Here is a 14,866-nt window from a genome sequence, read left to right as displayed (position 1 = left end):
GTTATGCCTGTCTGAGACATTAAGAGTCAAGTACAGAACGTGACATGACTCCTCCTCAGCGATAAGGTACATCACACCCCTTCACTGCATTGGTTGTCAAATAATATGAGGATTTCTCCTGATTCTCTGCTTCAAGGCTCTGCTTAACTCTTTAAGTCTCAAATACTCCAAAAATTGTATACAGCCTGAAAACAAAGATTGCTCCTGATAACACTCCTCTCTGAGAGAAAGGAGTTGTCTTCTAGAAGCACAACGTGTACATATGCAGGAAGCATATGCATTTACATGAAGTGAGGAACACTGCCTCAACGGCTCTGGAAAAGCAGAACTTGCTCCTGCCAGTTTAAAGACATAGTTCAAACCTCGCCATTTTTTATTCTAAGGTCCATGTGTATCTATGGATACACACTTCATAGCACATGCCTACTCAACAGCCAGAAAGCTTGGGTTTTGTTTTTCACAAGAAGCAGACAGGAATGAACAAGGAATCTTACATGACAATCACAAGAACTTAAAAAATCTTTGAAAGTAGTCACCTATAAAGATGGCGAGCACAGTATGTGGAACTGTATGAAACCTTTACTATAGGTCTTTTTAGTCTATAAAGAATCTCGTCAGGAAATGTGAGTTCCTCACGAGCTATGTTTTTGAAACATATTCCTCTGTGATTCTGAACCAGGGTGTCATGTCAAAAGCATCAACTTGCAATTTAAAGGCAGCAAAGGTGTATGAAAACCTCATACAACTTTCTAAAGCAAGGAGGGCATGATTATGGAGCTAGCAGAGACAGAATATACCTCCCTTTCAGAAATACAAGACTTTTTGCAGAGTACGTCAAGAACACAATGTGAAAAATAAATAGAAATTCCTACAGCCAACACAGATTGTCTGAGCCAGAGCAGGTTAAGTAGGCTTTCCAATTGTCAGTTAACAGGGTGGTATAAAGAAGTCTGTGTGTGGCAGAGGAGGAGTTAATGAAGACATGAAGAAACAGAAACACTTTCCAATGTTCATCATCACATCAAAAGTCAGTATAATAGTCAAAGAAGACAAAATGAAAAGAACAGTAAGAGGGAAGTTTGTCAGATGTGTGAGACTGTGATAGTTTGCTTTCTTCTTGGTGCTATTTATCAGAGCAACTCAGGGGCACTGCTCTGTTACAAAGGATGGTGGGTCCACACTGAACATATAACATGAGCTACTATGAGTTGAATGATAAATTAGTACAAACATAAAACATAGCTGACAGGTTAAGCGAGAGCTGGGTGGAGGGCGAGTCTTAAAACTATATGCAGATTTCTCTAGCAGAGATTTCCTAAATGAATGAACGTGACTTTGGATTAACATTTTCTTCATAGATCTGAAACAGTTCAGGGGGATGTCAGCTTCCTATCACCTACTATAAACTAGTAAATAGTTGGAACAAGGTTTGAGGGAGCGTCTGTCCCAGGCATTTCATTGATACAAACTTTCTAAAATAAAGCACCAACTGTAAATAGTACATACAACATTGGCAGAGGCATCACAACACTATGTCCAGGGACTCACCCTTACGTAAATTAGTGATCAACGTATCTATTTTATTTAGCTATTTAATAAATGAAGAAACTTATCTACTGCTTGTCTAACAAAGGAGAAAGCAGAGGGAAGATAAAAGCTGTTAGCTTTTCCTGCTGTCCCAGCTGAAATGTCTTGCATAAAACCTTCTGAAGCAGGCTCTTCTTCATTTAAATAACTGTAGATAAATTCTAACTGTAAATTTATACTGATTAGAGCTCACTGGGCACATGAATTCCATAGACTTTGTTGTGCAAAACAACCTGTGTGTTTGTGCTTCCTCAAACAGTATTTCCAATTTTCTCTTCTCTGTAGTCCTAATGAACAACTGAATGCCAGGACAGACAGTGAAATTTTTCTATACACATCAGAGGGTTTGAGAGAATCCCTGTTCCTGATAATGAGAGGAACTCTGCCTCTATTCTGTCTACTGTTACTGGAAGAAGCTGTTATCAATTTGCAAAGTGTTGAAAATAATTAAACACAATTAAATGCTACAATGTACGTAAATACAGTAAACAAGTCCCAATAGAAAAGCAACATTTGCTGTTATCTTACAGTTAGACAAAACATATGACTAAATTTACAAAGATCTCTTCTTTCTAAATAGAAAGAGAGAGCACGCGTGTGCAGGGAAGTAAGAGAAGGCAAGAGAGAGAAAAGGTGAGAGAGAGAGTGCACATGCCTATGTCCATCACTATTTCATACCTCCAGTGGAATCTGTGCATATAATCATTTGGGAAATAACTCCATGTAGTTTATTTGCATCAAGTTTTTATGTCAAGTAAATGGCAAGTAATGCTTATGTCAAGTAATTTCTCAGAATACGCAATAATGGACCTAAATTTAGTAACATTCAGGAATATGACCTCCCCAGGGAACAACTTAACAATTGGAAGAATGAGACACTGGATAATACTGTAAAAAGATTTCGGTCTTCAGAGGAGGACAAATTAGATAAACTAATAGGTCTTCAGTGATGTTGCTTTGTTACAGATTTCATAATTCCCAAGAAGCATTACAATTAGGCACCTGCTTTTTGCCCATTTATTAACATATCTGGTCGTTAAGTGGAACACTCACTGCTAATTTCTCTCACGTGCATCCCCCTGTATCTACACTACCATAGGGATCAAGATCAAGTAGATGATTTCTCTTTTTACGTGCTAATTTCTCTATCTCCTTCTTAAGAAGACACTTAAGTAAAATATGCTGCAAGACAATAAATAGGACTAACATACCCTAAGGGAGTTTTTATTAGCTCATACTGTTTATTAACCCATGCCGGATTCCAGGCTTCCATATGGAATAAAAAGTATCATCTATGGAAGAAACTGCAGAGGTCAGCACAGGTTAAAATGAACACACAGTTCTAATATCAACATCCAGAAGTGATGGAAGTGTGGTTAACAGCTCACGCTCATTATCCAAGTAAGTCAGTGTAAAGACTGTCAATCTCTTGATGTGAAAAGTGAGAGATTTTCTTTGTTGTCACAAAACAAAAAGAACCCAACATAGCCCTCAAATGATTTGGTAATCCTGCCACTGGACTGCTTACACTGTTGAACACCAGTGGATTCAGTGAAGATACAGTTGCATGAACATGATGCAGTGCAGGACAGGAATAGGTCAGACTGACCTGCCACAGTTTGCCTTTTGTAGTTCTAACAGGAATATAAGGATTTCTTTCTTCACACAGGATTACAAATGTCTGTAATCCTTAACGGGAACAGAAGATTCTCTTTCCTTCTGTAAGGCTCAATGTTTGCATGAGAGAGCTTTAAGCATTACCTATACAACTGCCAGATAAATTCTGATTGGAGGACACTCATTTCTAGCTATAATGTTATGGGCAGAAAGAGCAGCAATTTGACACAACTTGTAGCGTCAGCAGCTAGCAAAACTCTTTTTTTGATTTGTAAATGGAGACAATCATAGATAGAGGTAATTGAGAGAATTAGTATGGAACCTCATGGTTTCTCTTTATAGATTTTTCCCCCGATTATAAGCGTGCTAAAAAGCTCCCTGTTACTACTAACTGCGTACTTCTCTGACAGACAAGATAGTCAAGGAAAAGAAATGCAAAAAAATCAATGCATTCAACAGTTTCAGCTGCTGAGAAAGACTGAAACTAGACATTATCTGTCAAAAAGATCTTTCGTTCCCCACTACAAAGCAGTTTAAAGATGCTTTAGAGGCTTCCTTACTCCTATGAAATTCCTAATTTTTAAAGTCAGCACTGTGAAAACTAGGAGTGAGGTGTCTCCACAACAGATAATGAACTGTATTTCCTATCTAGACTTTCTCTTTTGTTAACTGCCTCGTATTGCAGACAAGTAAATGTATAACGTCACACAACTGGAACTAACACCTGCTGGCAGGGTTCCTGCATGAGTGCAAATCACATGAGACAGTCTGAATGAATTAAAGATAGGCCTGCCTACAGTATGCATTTCTTTCACTTGTTTCCGTGTACTCTTGTCCCATGCTACACATCCTGGAGTTGGGCACATCTGTGAGCAAATTGCCCATGAGACCCCCCCTAATTCTGAGATCTGATCATAGTCTAACGATTTTCCTCTCAGAAATGTTAGCAGACATCAGAGGGCTCTTCTCTAAAAGTGAAGTTAAACCCTCAGTTAACATCAGCTTTAAGCAACACAGTGAATAAATATTCAAGGACATCAGGCTCAAAGTAGGAACTCTTGCTAGTGTAGATTTCTAGGTTAGACGTGGGATTTTTTAGTTATTTTTAGAACTGGCAAAAACTCTGGTGCAGATGTTGGCTTAAAGTGACTTTGTCAGTATTCGCCCACAAGCCTAGTATATTCTGTTCTGGTAAAAGCTTTTTTTCTGGTAGTAGAAGCCATTCCTACATGAAGATCATTTCGCTTATGGGACTATACCTTCATAAAGAAAAGAGGAATGTTAAATCTTTTTAGGTCAGCCTTGCTAGCTTTAAATAGAAGAAAACAAAACCCTTCAATAATCTTATTGGTCACAATAATAAAGGCAGCAGTATTTTTTGTATGTGTAATAATTGATTTCTCTGCAGTAAATGTGGATTAGCTGAAATATGGGTGATAGAACTGTTATGTATAAAAATATGAGCACTGAGCTTACAAAAAGTATTCATATAGGTTCTTATGTATTCAATAACTTCTGTTTATTAAATAATCTTGTTTGCCTAAAGTGTTTCTGTGGCCTTCACTATCCTGGGATCAAAGTGCTCCTTAGTGCCACTTACAAAATAGAGCTGTAGGTGACTTGCTCAAGGTAAGAGGACAGTTTCAGATGAAAGCAGACATTAGAGGCAAAGATTCCAAAATACTTTGACTAATATCCAGCACCTTTTCTACTTCCATAACCCTGTCTGTTACTCAGTAACACCCTATTTCTTCCTTAACTTTTCTAGCTATTTAGTAAGGGATCATTTAGACTGTTGGATTTTTAGTGTGACTCTAGTAAATTTGATATTCACTCTTCTCTTATGGAATCTCTCAGCCCTCCTGCCTGTGTTACTTATCTGCTCTTTGGTCTGGGTTTCATACTAACAAGAGAGATTTTATTTGACATTTTTTAATAACGGGTGTAAATTGTTGCCCCATTTTATGATTAGGAGCTGACTGCATCTCAGATGATTCTGGAGACTGAATTCTCCTAGTTGAGAGTCAGTTCACAGGAGGAGAGCCAGTTTACAGGAGAAGGGTGAACGTAAGGAAGCTGGTACCTGGGAGCGACAAAAGCCACAGCAAACTGCTGAGGAAAGAATAGCTGATGACTACAGTGCTACCTAATAACAGTAACATAATGCTACGACTGCCTAGGTAGAAGTCAGGTATATTGACATTATAACCCTGTAGAGATATTTAAAACAAAATCCAAACTCCATTTTGACTATCAAATTAGCCTCTGCCTCTCACCAGTCTTTTTATCTTCAGCTAAAAATGAAGTTAGAATCACTGGGGACAGAGGGCCAACCACACAACACGGTTAGACATGAATGAGCTTTTGATGCCACAAGGCCCCCAAAAGTCTGTAGCCTCTAGAGGCCTAGAAGAACTAGTTTGTCCTGCTCAGCAAGTATCCAATCAGCTCACCACCAAGCGCGAGGGGAAAGACAACTACAGAGTCACAACAGGCGTTATGCACTGAAGAGATGAGACTGAACCAAAGGATCGAAGCCTATCTAGAAATCAAAGGGAGGGAAAAATAGAAGAAACTGAGAGTAGCAGGGCTGAACTAGCCAAGCAACTCCCAGTTTCTATCAGCCACTCATTCTGCTTGCAATTCTTATTCATTCCTAATGCTGTGATTGCATTCTGGGGAAACAAAAGCATGGCAAACTCTCATCAGGCCTCCTCCTCTTCTCCTCAGAGAATCAGTTCTGAGTTGGCTATGAAATCTTCCCTCTGTTCACTTTCTGCCTTCCAGAAGACCTCCTTTTCAACAGTATCTCAAATACTTTTGTTCCATGCTTGCTAAGGTTACGTCTGCTCACTTACCACCGTTTTCTCTTCCCAGTCCATACAAGAAGTAACATTCTGCCTCAATGCTAAGCAATGACAGCAACTGGAAACTGCCATTTTTAAAAACCACTGCCCTTGTACCACCAGCACCCCTCTGAGTTGACGTACGTGTTTATCTCTTCCTCAGACTCCTCCTCATCAGATGAGTATCTAGGTGGCTGATATGTAGTTCTCCGTGTCATGTCCTGAGCCTGTTGTGCTGCTCTCCGTGCACTCTTCCTCTCCAGTGATTCTTGGTGAAGTATATGAAAATAACCTCTACCTTGCTTCACAGCAGTGATATGATGCCTGCCAAAAATCATCACAAGTTGGTCAGTGTATTACAGACACCTTATCAAACTGATCACCCTAAAATTTAAGAGGTTTCACATTTTCCTTGACTCAAGAGTTCAACAGGTTTCTACAACATCCACAAAATCTGTTATCACATTGCAGAAGAAAATACTAAGGACAATGACTCCCCAGTATGAAGCAGCAGATCTTTCCAGTAGCTTTCTCTGCACAGCACTGATTAACCTGTTGAACTCAGCACTACCTTATCCACTACTTGATGTAAGATTTCCCTGTCTAATTTACAGCAGCCAGTTGACCACTGGGTCCCCCACTATCTTAAGTAAGTTGGCACAGCCTGACAGGCACTGCCCTGATGCTACCTGTTAGGTGCCACCTTCCACTTGCTGTCAGAAGGTCACACTGTCCATAACAGGGAAGCTGTCAATGAAGCCTGTAAGTGAGCCGCCTAGGCAATGAAATGGATATGGCATATGATTACTCTATAGCCTTTGATTAAAATGTTAGCTAAAAAGTAGCAGCTGATCCAAGTCAGACAAGCATCCTATCTGGGCATAGGACACATCCCTTTAGGTGAATGTGTTGCTTTACTTCTGGATTAAGCATCATTGGGTTGTACTGATTCTTTCAAGACACAATCTATGCTTGAGATCTGGGTCTCATTCGTGTTACTGAAAAGTAATAAACCCCTTTTCTTACCAGAGATATATTAAAGCACCTGAAGGTCCTATGGGGTGCAGACTTCAGGCACTGAATTCACTAGTTCTCAAGGGGAACAGTTTACTTCCTCCTTATTTCCCTTCATAACAAACCACTTGCATAGTCCAATGATTTTAGGGCCGTTTTTGTTTTGTTTTGGGGTTTTTTGCTGTTGTGGGGGGTTTTTTTGTGCGTGTCCAGCAATTATAAACACAAGTCGTTCCACCTTTCTTTTTCAGATAATGATAACCTATCTGCTGCACCTTTTTTTTATGGACTCAAGGAACTATTATTTCATGTGCTTTTCCACAGTTTTTTCTCTCTCACTGCTGCCAAATATCAGGGTATTTGTATGTAACAAGAATTTTCCCGTTTCATATTACTTTTCCTGCTTACCGCATGAATTGATATAAGCACCTGTTCCTGAAGACTAAAGCACTGCTGTAAATGTGTATTACAATACCATAAATAGTGGACAATAAGGTTATTACATGAATCAAAGGCAAATTTAATTATAAACTAGACAGTTTTTTAAACAGACTCATAATCAATATTATTGGAGAAAGATACACAGAACTGGCAAAGTACAATCAGTATGATTTTGTAAGGTTTATCAAATACAGAAGGCTTTAATATGTGTATGGCAAAATCAGCGACCATTTTCATATACCAATAGGAACGGCTATGCACACTTGAGAATAAACATTTTCAGTTTATGATTTCCTTAGGACCCAAGTATTGCAAAAAATAGCTCTGCAATCTCCAAGTACTGACAAAGACATAAAAGAAAATTAGTAGAAATGTAGCATATATAAAAGCTGTAATAACTACCTCATTTAAACAAAAATTCCTTTCATAATTCCACAGAATTATTTCTGGAACACTTATGACTGACCCTGAAGGTTCATGGACACTTGTCATGGGAAAAACAGTAAAATAAATCCAAACTTGAAATATACAGCTGGCCAATGTACGTTTCTGTACTACAGATTTACAGGATATTGGTGCAATAAGACATCACATATTTCTGCATTTAAATTCTGGCATCAGAACATCCCGTTTATACAATAAGTTAATAAACTTAGCTGGGCTGCCAAATTGACAAGTAGGTGAGAATCATTCATTAAAATGCAAATGCAATCAGGATGAAATTTGGAATACATTTATTAAAGTAACTGAGCTTCAGTCAACTGTAGTCACAACACAGATTTTTAACTGCCTTTCAGACAAAAGGGATGTGTCCTATTTTTGTAAGTTAATACCTCTGTCAGCATGGAAATTAAGAGTTTCCTGAGCACTAATAACGTGCAATGGAACACTTCAGTTTTCTCTACAGGAATGTATTAATATAGATAAGGGTCAATGACATGCACAGAAGAGTGACCCAGTAGTGTACTACACACACAGAAAACTGATTGCAAGCATACTTTATAGTGCTTGGTACAACTACACACTCATTAAATTATTCTTTAAATCCTTTAGGGACCATGGGTCATCAGCTAATTGTAATACAGAGCCATTAAAATATTGGTGAATTGACCTTTTACCAAAGATTAGGGATTCCTGGTGCCTTTCTCTGAGTAAGAAATGACTCTCTCAAAAAAAAGGAAAAGAAAAGCATTAATTCATCCTAATCATAAATTTGGTGCTAGACTAACATTAAGAAGCTATAGCAACAACTCCAGAAACTTCGCCATCAGGATCAAGGCTAGCTATTTACCGGTTTTCTTAGATTCTATTAAAACATATCTTACTCAAATACATTGGGTCTTCTTCACTAAATGGAAAGGAATCTTGTTGTATAGGTATTTGTCTCAGAATACCAAATTTTATACAGTTATTAATGACCTCACATCTACTTAGTGCGCCAAAAAATTCCATGACACTGGTTTACCAAAGGAATAAGATACACACTCCTGCACCTGTGATGCCAAAATTCCTGCTCAACTGTTTAAAGCTGAATAGAGTTACTAGGAAGGTGGGCAGAAGGCTCCACTGCCACGTGGCTGCTCCTCTATCTAGCAAGTATACTCAGTGCAGCAGGGGGTGCTTAGGGGGATGCTGCAGTCTCATTAACTCTCTCTGCTAATCGGCCCCAGTCCCATTGCCTGAGGTGCAATGAAGTTGCGGTTTATTTATACTAGGTTGATTCTCTGTGTTTCTAAGGCTTAACTTCATCTTAGGAACATGGTGAGCAAAAATTGTGAGCTGTAAGGAAAATATTTATCTATCAAACAATTTAACTACACACAGCATTTCTCTGATCAGGGGAATTGCTAGCCACTGTCTCATAAAATGGTCATACTATTTTCTTGTCTTATTAGACAGAGGCTTTAGATCAATAAAGCTAATGACAGAACATCCTCTGCTCCAGGCACTATATTTTAAGTTTTTTCCAGAGGCTTAAAGCTGACTTTATAAACATAAATGAAACCAATGTGGCACTGCTCTGAAAGCCATTAAGAGCACAGGCTTTCTTAATGCCACTTCTTACATTTTCAAAAAAGCATTTCAATCTGTACTGGCAGCAACTCCTACTAAACCAGTAAAAGGTTCTCCTTGGGCGCAATGCCAGACTCTGCCAGTGGTGTTGCAAGGTGAATGTTAGTTGGGCACTGCCAGACTTCTTGTACTTGTGACAAACTGAATAGGAGCTAAGGCTTGTCAGGTGAAAACCAAGTGCAATTTTATGCACGCTGCCTCTTAAAGGAATCATTTTGAGTAATATTTTCTGTAGTAGAGAAAGTAATATAACAACAATACATCTCTATACAAAACAGAGAGCAAAGGAGGCAATAACTTTCAAGCTATAATAAACACAGCTAAACTGTACTAAACATTCTGAATATTTCAGACCAAAAGTATGGATTGAAAAACAGAATAAGTCTTCTAAAGGAACACTAAATTACCTGCAGCCAAGCCACCATGGGCTGTGATCCCATCACAACTCTCATATGAGGCTGATGAGTATTTGAATCCTGAAGAATTCAACGAAATATCAACTGAAGGAAGATATATTACTTCCTTTGAATTAAACCTGGTATCCATGCCCTTGCCTGGTTTCAGTGGGCACTGCGGTACCAGAGGGGCTGTCTTCTTGAATGTATAATGAAAAGGACGTTTTGACAACCTGAAGTCATTAAGGATCCTAGGGCAACTTCTGCAGGAGCACAAGTGTTAACGTCTGCATTCCCATCCGATTTCAGATAATTAAATATTACTGTCCTCACTGCTGTTTCATTTAGAATAGTACACCTCTTACCGTTCCAGTCTCTCAAAATACTATATGGTGTGGATGTAAAATAACACACGGTAGACTTCATTTGAGCAGTTGCTGCATTTTAATAGCTCAATTTGCATTAAAGCTGCTGCACATCTTTTTGGATCTCGAGTAAGGTAAGACAGTTTTACTGTAAATGAGAATTAGTGCATTGTTCACTTAAAATATACTCAGTGAGTTATTATGGGATGCTTACGCTACTTACACAGTAAAATTACCAAAAGCCACGGAGGTAAGCCTGAGCTAGCAGGTCCTGCTATTAAACTCTACATGGCATTTGAGTCCTGTCCTGGAAGCTTAGCTTGTGGGCAGAAAAACCTTGCAACTATTTACAATTAATATGTAGATACTAATGTAAATGAATTAAAAATTCTCATTTGGTAGTGTTCATAGCCAAGTTACAGAGATGTGAACAAGTATACACATTAGGCAATGGAGAATCAGGAATACATTGGTTACTATTACTATTTAATGGCTGAGTAATTAGATCTACTAAATGCATTTACTAACCCATAGAAACTCAGATACATGTTGTCATTTACCATATTGAACCATTCTGGCAAGGAACTAAAGAGGTACTATACCAAATCAACATCTGGCTTATATAGTTGTAGAAATAAATACAATTTGGAATACCCTCATTATTTGAGATGTAGAGTCCCATTTTATTTGCCTGCAGCTGAATACAATATTCTGTACCCGTATGTGCTTTTTTTAAAAAAAAGAAAAAAAAACCCAAAACAAAACCAGGATCTGCATAACAGCAAAAATGCATTTTATCATGGGAAAATCTGACCTTGAAATAAATCATGAAACAAGAAAAGTTATAAATAAAACATCAGCAAATTCACAGTATGCTTGCAGAAGGGAGCATAGGAAGAAATAAAGATTTTCAGCGGTCAAAAAAAATACCCCGAAGCGTTACAGGCGATGTCTCTAGGTGAAGGTATTAACGTATTACCACATATTTAAAGACGTCTCAGATTGGTTTTCAATTAACTGTAAAGACATTAAAATATAGAAGATGCTGCTTCCATTGTGGAAGGAGGAAGAATCTCTCCTTTGAAAATGGGGAGAGGTCCTATAATGTTGAGAAACACACATATTTGGCTACGTGGGTGTAGAAAAAAAAATATATCAAAGAACAGGCTTATTTTTAGTTGGAAAATTGTTCTCAAGCTAGCAAGAACGGAGGGCAGTAATTCCACTTTTAAGAAGTCCCGGAAGACAAGAACTTGCAACCACCATTCTTGGAAGTATACAGGAACCCCTCTCCCATTCTGCCATGCTGTACCTCCCATTTACTCCCATTCCTGTTAGATCTTCATGTAGAAATTTTCTCTGGTGGTACAGAAGTTGGGTGTAGGCTCGTGTAGGTTTCCAGCTCCTGGTGTCTCTAGAGAACTACATAAACAGAGGTGAGAAGGGGAAGTTCTTCCAGGACCACACAGAGAGGAGAGGTTGGTACTGAGGAAGGGAGAAAAATAAATCTGCAAGGTTCTAAGGCTTTGCTTTAAATTCCTCTCCTAAAAGCTTTGAGGAAACTTTTACTTAAATTCAGAAGAATAAATCACCTGGAGATTTCTGTGCTCTCCATTTTCTTGCTGTAAGAACGTAAAATAAGAACTTTATGTTCAGGTTGCCCGTAAAAAGGGAAACTCGCTGCTGGTTAAGTGGAGCTCCATTGAGGTCACTGAAGCTATACCTGGAAATACTGCTGGTTCAAGATTTTCATGTGAAAGTAGAAGCCATATTCACGATTTAGTGTCTTGCCTTACCGCAATAAAATATGTACAGAGCAATGACATTTTACTACTAAATAATGGAAACCCATTTTAAGTCTTAGAATTGTTCTAACATTGAGTGACAATGTGTTATTTTGTGTCATAGTACATGGGATAAGACTGTCATGTTTAGGCAGATAGCACAAACTAATAAGCAATGAACTATTTCCACTTACAAAACTTCAAATACAAACAAACGTATTCTCCCACAAAAAGAAAGGAGATTGAGACTAAAATGAACAGCCTGGAAAGGCTGAAATGTTGATAAGAATAGCAGTTTTTCCAGTGATTGATGATAGAGATAATGATTCATACAGCCATACACTAAATGGATGTCTTTGCCCATGACTGCTGTCTAATTAATGTGAGCCATCATTCACGTAAAATAAAATTTTTGCTTCTGGAAAAAAAAAATGCTGCAAACTGCCAGCAATGACAGTACTAGAAACATGCCAATTACAGTGATTTCTGTCAAGCAGCAAAAGGGCACAGAATACTGGTTTCCAAGCAACTGACATTACGAAGCATTAAATACAGTGGAAACTAATATCAGCAGATAAGCACTCCACCTTTCCGGCTAGTACTGCCTCTCCTACTTGCTTCTTAACTCTACATCGCCTCGCCTACCCCCTCTTACACACTCCATTAAGTCTTTCAGTAAACTCTATGTATTAAGGAACGCCAACTCATCAGTATCCCCAAACACTAAGGTGTTTTTTAATCTGTATATATTAGAATAAGATTGTTACAGATTCACAGGTTAGCATAGGCAAGGTCATAACCAAAACTCCAAAACACAGCACATTTCCTGCTATTTAAAGTAGTAGCTACCATTTTAATCAGAAAATGTAAGCAGTTAGGTATTAAAGAGTATCCAGAGACAGCTACTTAGCCACCAGTGTAACAGTCAGGGTAACTGTTGTTGCAGGCATCAAGTACGCACTAGTAGAGACTGGCCTTCTAAGGGCAGACTGACTTTTAGAGATCTGCCTTCATGAAACCTGAACCATTTTAAACAAACACCCAGTTTCTAATGTAAAACATAAAAAGCCGGCAGTGGAACACACCGTTTAAACTGCCAGCAGTTTGACATTTAGTTTTATTCACCTAGCACAGCATGGTGAAACAGATGCACGGGGGCCATTTTCTTCAAACTACAGGAAATGCAATACGTCCGCAGAGCATGCCCTTTTCGCACATAAAAGCCTAAGTGGCTCATAAAATGGCATGGCTTCTTTCTCTTTGAGCTTGTAGCTCAAAGCTGTCAACTCCTAGACATCACTGACTGATGATGACAACAACTTGCCATTTTTACATGGTACGTAAGCTTAGAGGACTGTCACTGGATGGTCTGCACGTGCAGTTCTCCTTTGTCTTTTTTATGCTGACCCAGGTAAGGTCAGTTTTCTTCCATTTTTTCCTGGCACTACAAGTCATAACTCCAAGCTAGCTTACCGATAGCGCTGGATGCCCTAGAAGGCACTTGCAATTGGTGATAATAAAAGTGCTTCCGTCTGTTCAATTTAAGGAAAACAGACACAATTGTAATCAAATAAACTTAATTTTTCCTCTTCACTTTTCCTTGTCAAAAAAGGGCAAGGGTGGCCTGGCCAAGTATACACATCACCTCTGCTTCCTTTCTGATGTAGTTCAGTCAGCTTGGTTAGACTACATCTAGAAAGTACTTCTGCTTTTCAAAAAGTAGCTCTGTTCCGTGCTCCTTAATGAAGACTGAATAGTTTCCAAAATACCTTTACAATACAATCTGTTGGATTCTCTTTCCAGTTTCTACCACCGATAACTTCTCCCATTACCTTTTCTCTCTCCTTTTTACATGAAGAAAATATTTTCAGTTAGTCTTATTTGGATCAACGTGCTCATTTTTAAGGACTACTTTCCATGGGGATGCTTAACAATCACAAAATTTCCAGCACACTTGCATGATACTCTGCAGAAGTGTCTTATGTGTCTCATGTCTGCAGCGTCTCATAGTCTGCAGAAGTGATTTATGGCAACATGCTTTTATTATGGATTAACAAGTACAACCCTCCAATTCTTTCGTAATCTTTTTGCTTTGCAAGTGCTCCTACATCTCTCTACCACTTATGAATAGTTATAAAGACTTCTACTTTCTTGGTTTTCATATAATACAACCCCACACAACTGTGGATTACTTAACATTATCTCTGGATCACGTTTACAGATGTCATTGGAACAAAGCAATAAGAAAAGATCCCCCTCAGAGCTGAATGTTATTTCAAAGTGGCTGTGCTTGAGTTTGCATAGTCTTAGTAAAAATAGCATAGAAGATTTCCTACTGCAGAAATCAAAATATAATTCTTAGCTCAGAATTAAAGATATGTGAACGCTCAAGGACAAAGGCATTGTCTTTTCGGCAATACTGTATTCCACCCAGTGAATCTGACATTGTGAAACACTCAGTCAAGTAAGTCAGGGCTACTTTTGTGCCTGCATGGGTAATCTTCACTGAAAGGGAGATGTATTGATCTATAACGGAATAGGAATGATGATTATCTACACTCTTCCCAATTGGTTTTTCTTTTTCTTGGCAAATTCCTTCTTACATCTTAATGTGATGTTTAGGTAAAATGATATCTGAGAGTTGACAGGTGTCCCCTTAAAGTGATTTGGTACAACTAATCAGCAGGAAAAGCACTGGTAATACTTTCTACTTAGGATTAGCAACTGACACTTATGAAAGATGA

The 14,866-nt window shown here is 38.4% G+C and overlaps 1 protein-coding gene across 3 annotated transcripts in view; it reads right to left on the bottom strand.

Moving 5' to 3' along the window:
* CCDC60 (coiled-coil domain containing 60) overlaps positions 1-14,866 on the bottom strand; it is a 67,958-nt gene that overhangs the window by 19,311 nt on the left and 33,781 nt on the right. For all 3 annotated transcript variants that reach the window (XM_068911479.1, XM_068911481.1, XM_068911480.1), the window contains exon 4: positions 6,195-6,374. In XM_068911479.1, coding sequence (XP_068767580.1) covers positions 6,195-6,374 — 180 coding nt within the window. The remainder of the gene's footprint in view (positions 1-6,194; positions 6,375-14,866) is intronic.

Source organism: Struthio camelus, chromosome 17, assembly GCF_040807025.1.
Source record: "Struthio camelus isolate bStrCam1 chromosome 17, bStrCam1.hap1, whole genome shotgun sequence".
Taxonomy (NCBI): domain Eukaryota; kingdom Metazoa; phylum Chordata; class Aves; order Struthioniformes; family Struthionidae; genus Struthio; species Struthio camelus.
Note: the sequence above shows the minus strand (reverse complement) of the source record. Positions and strands in the feature narration are given on the sequence as shown.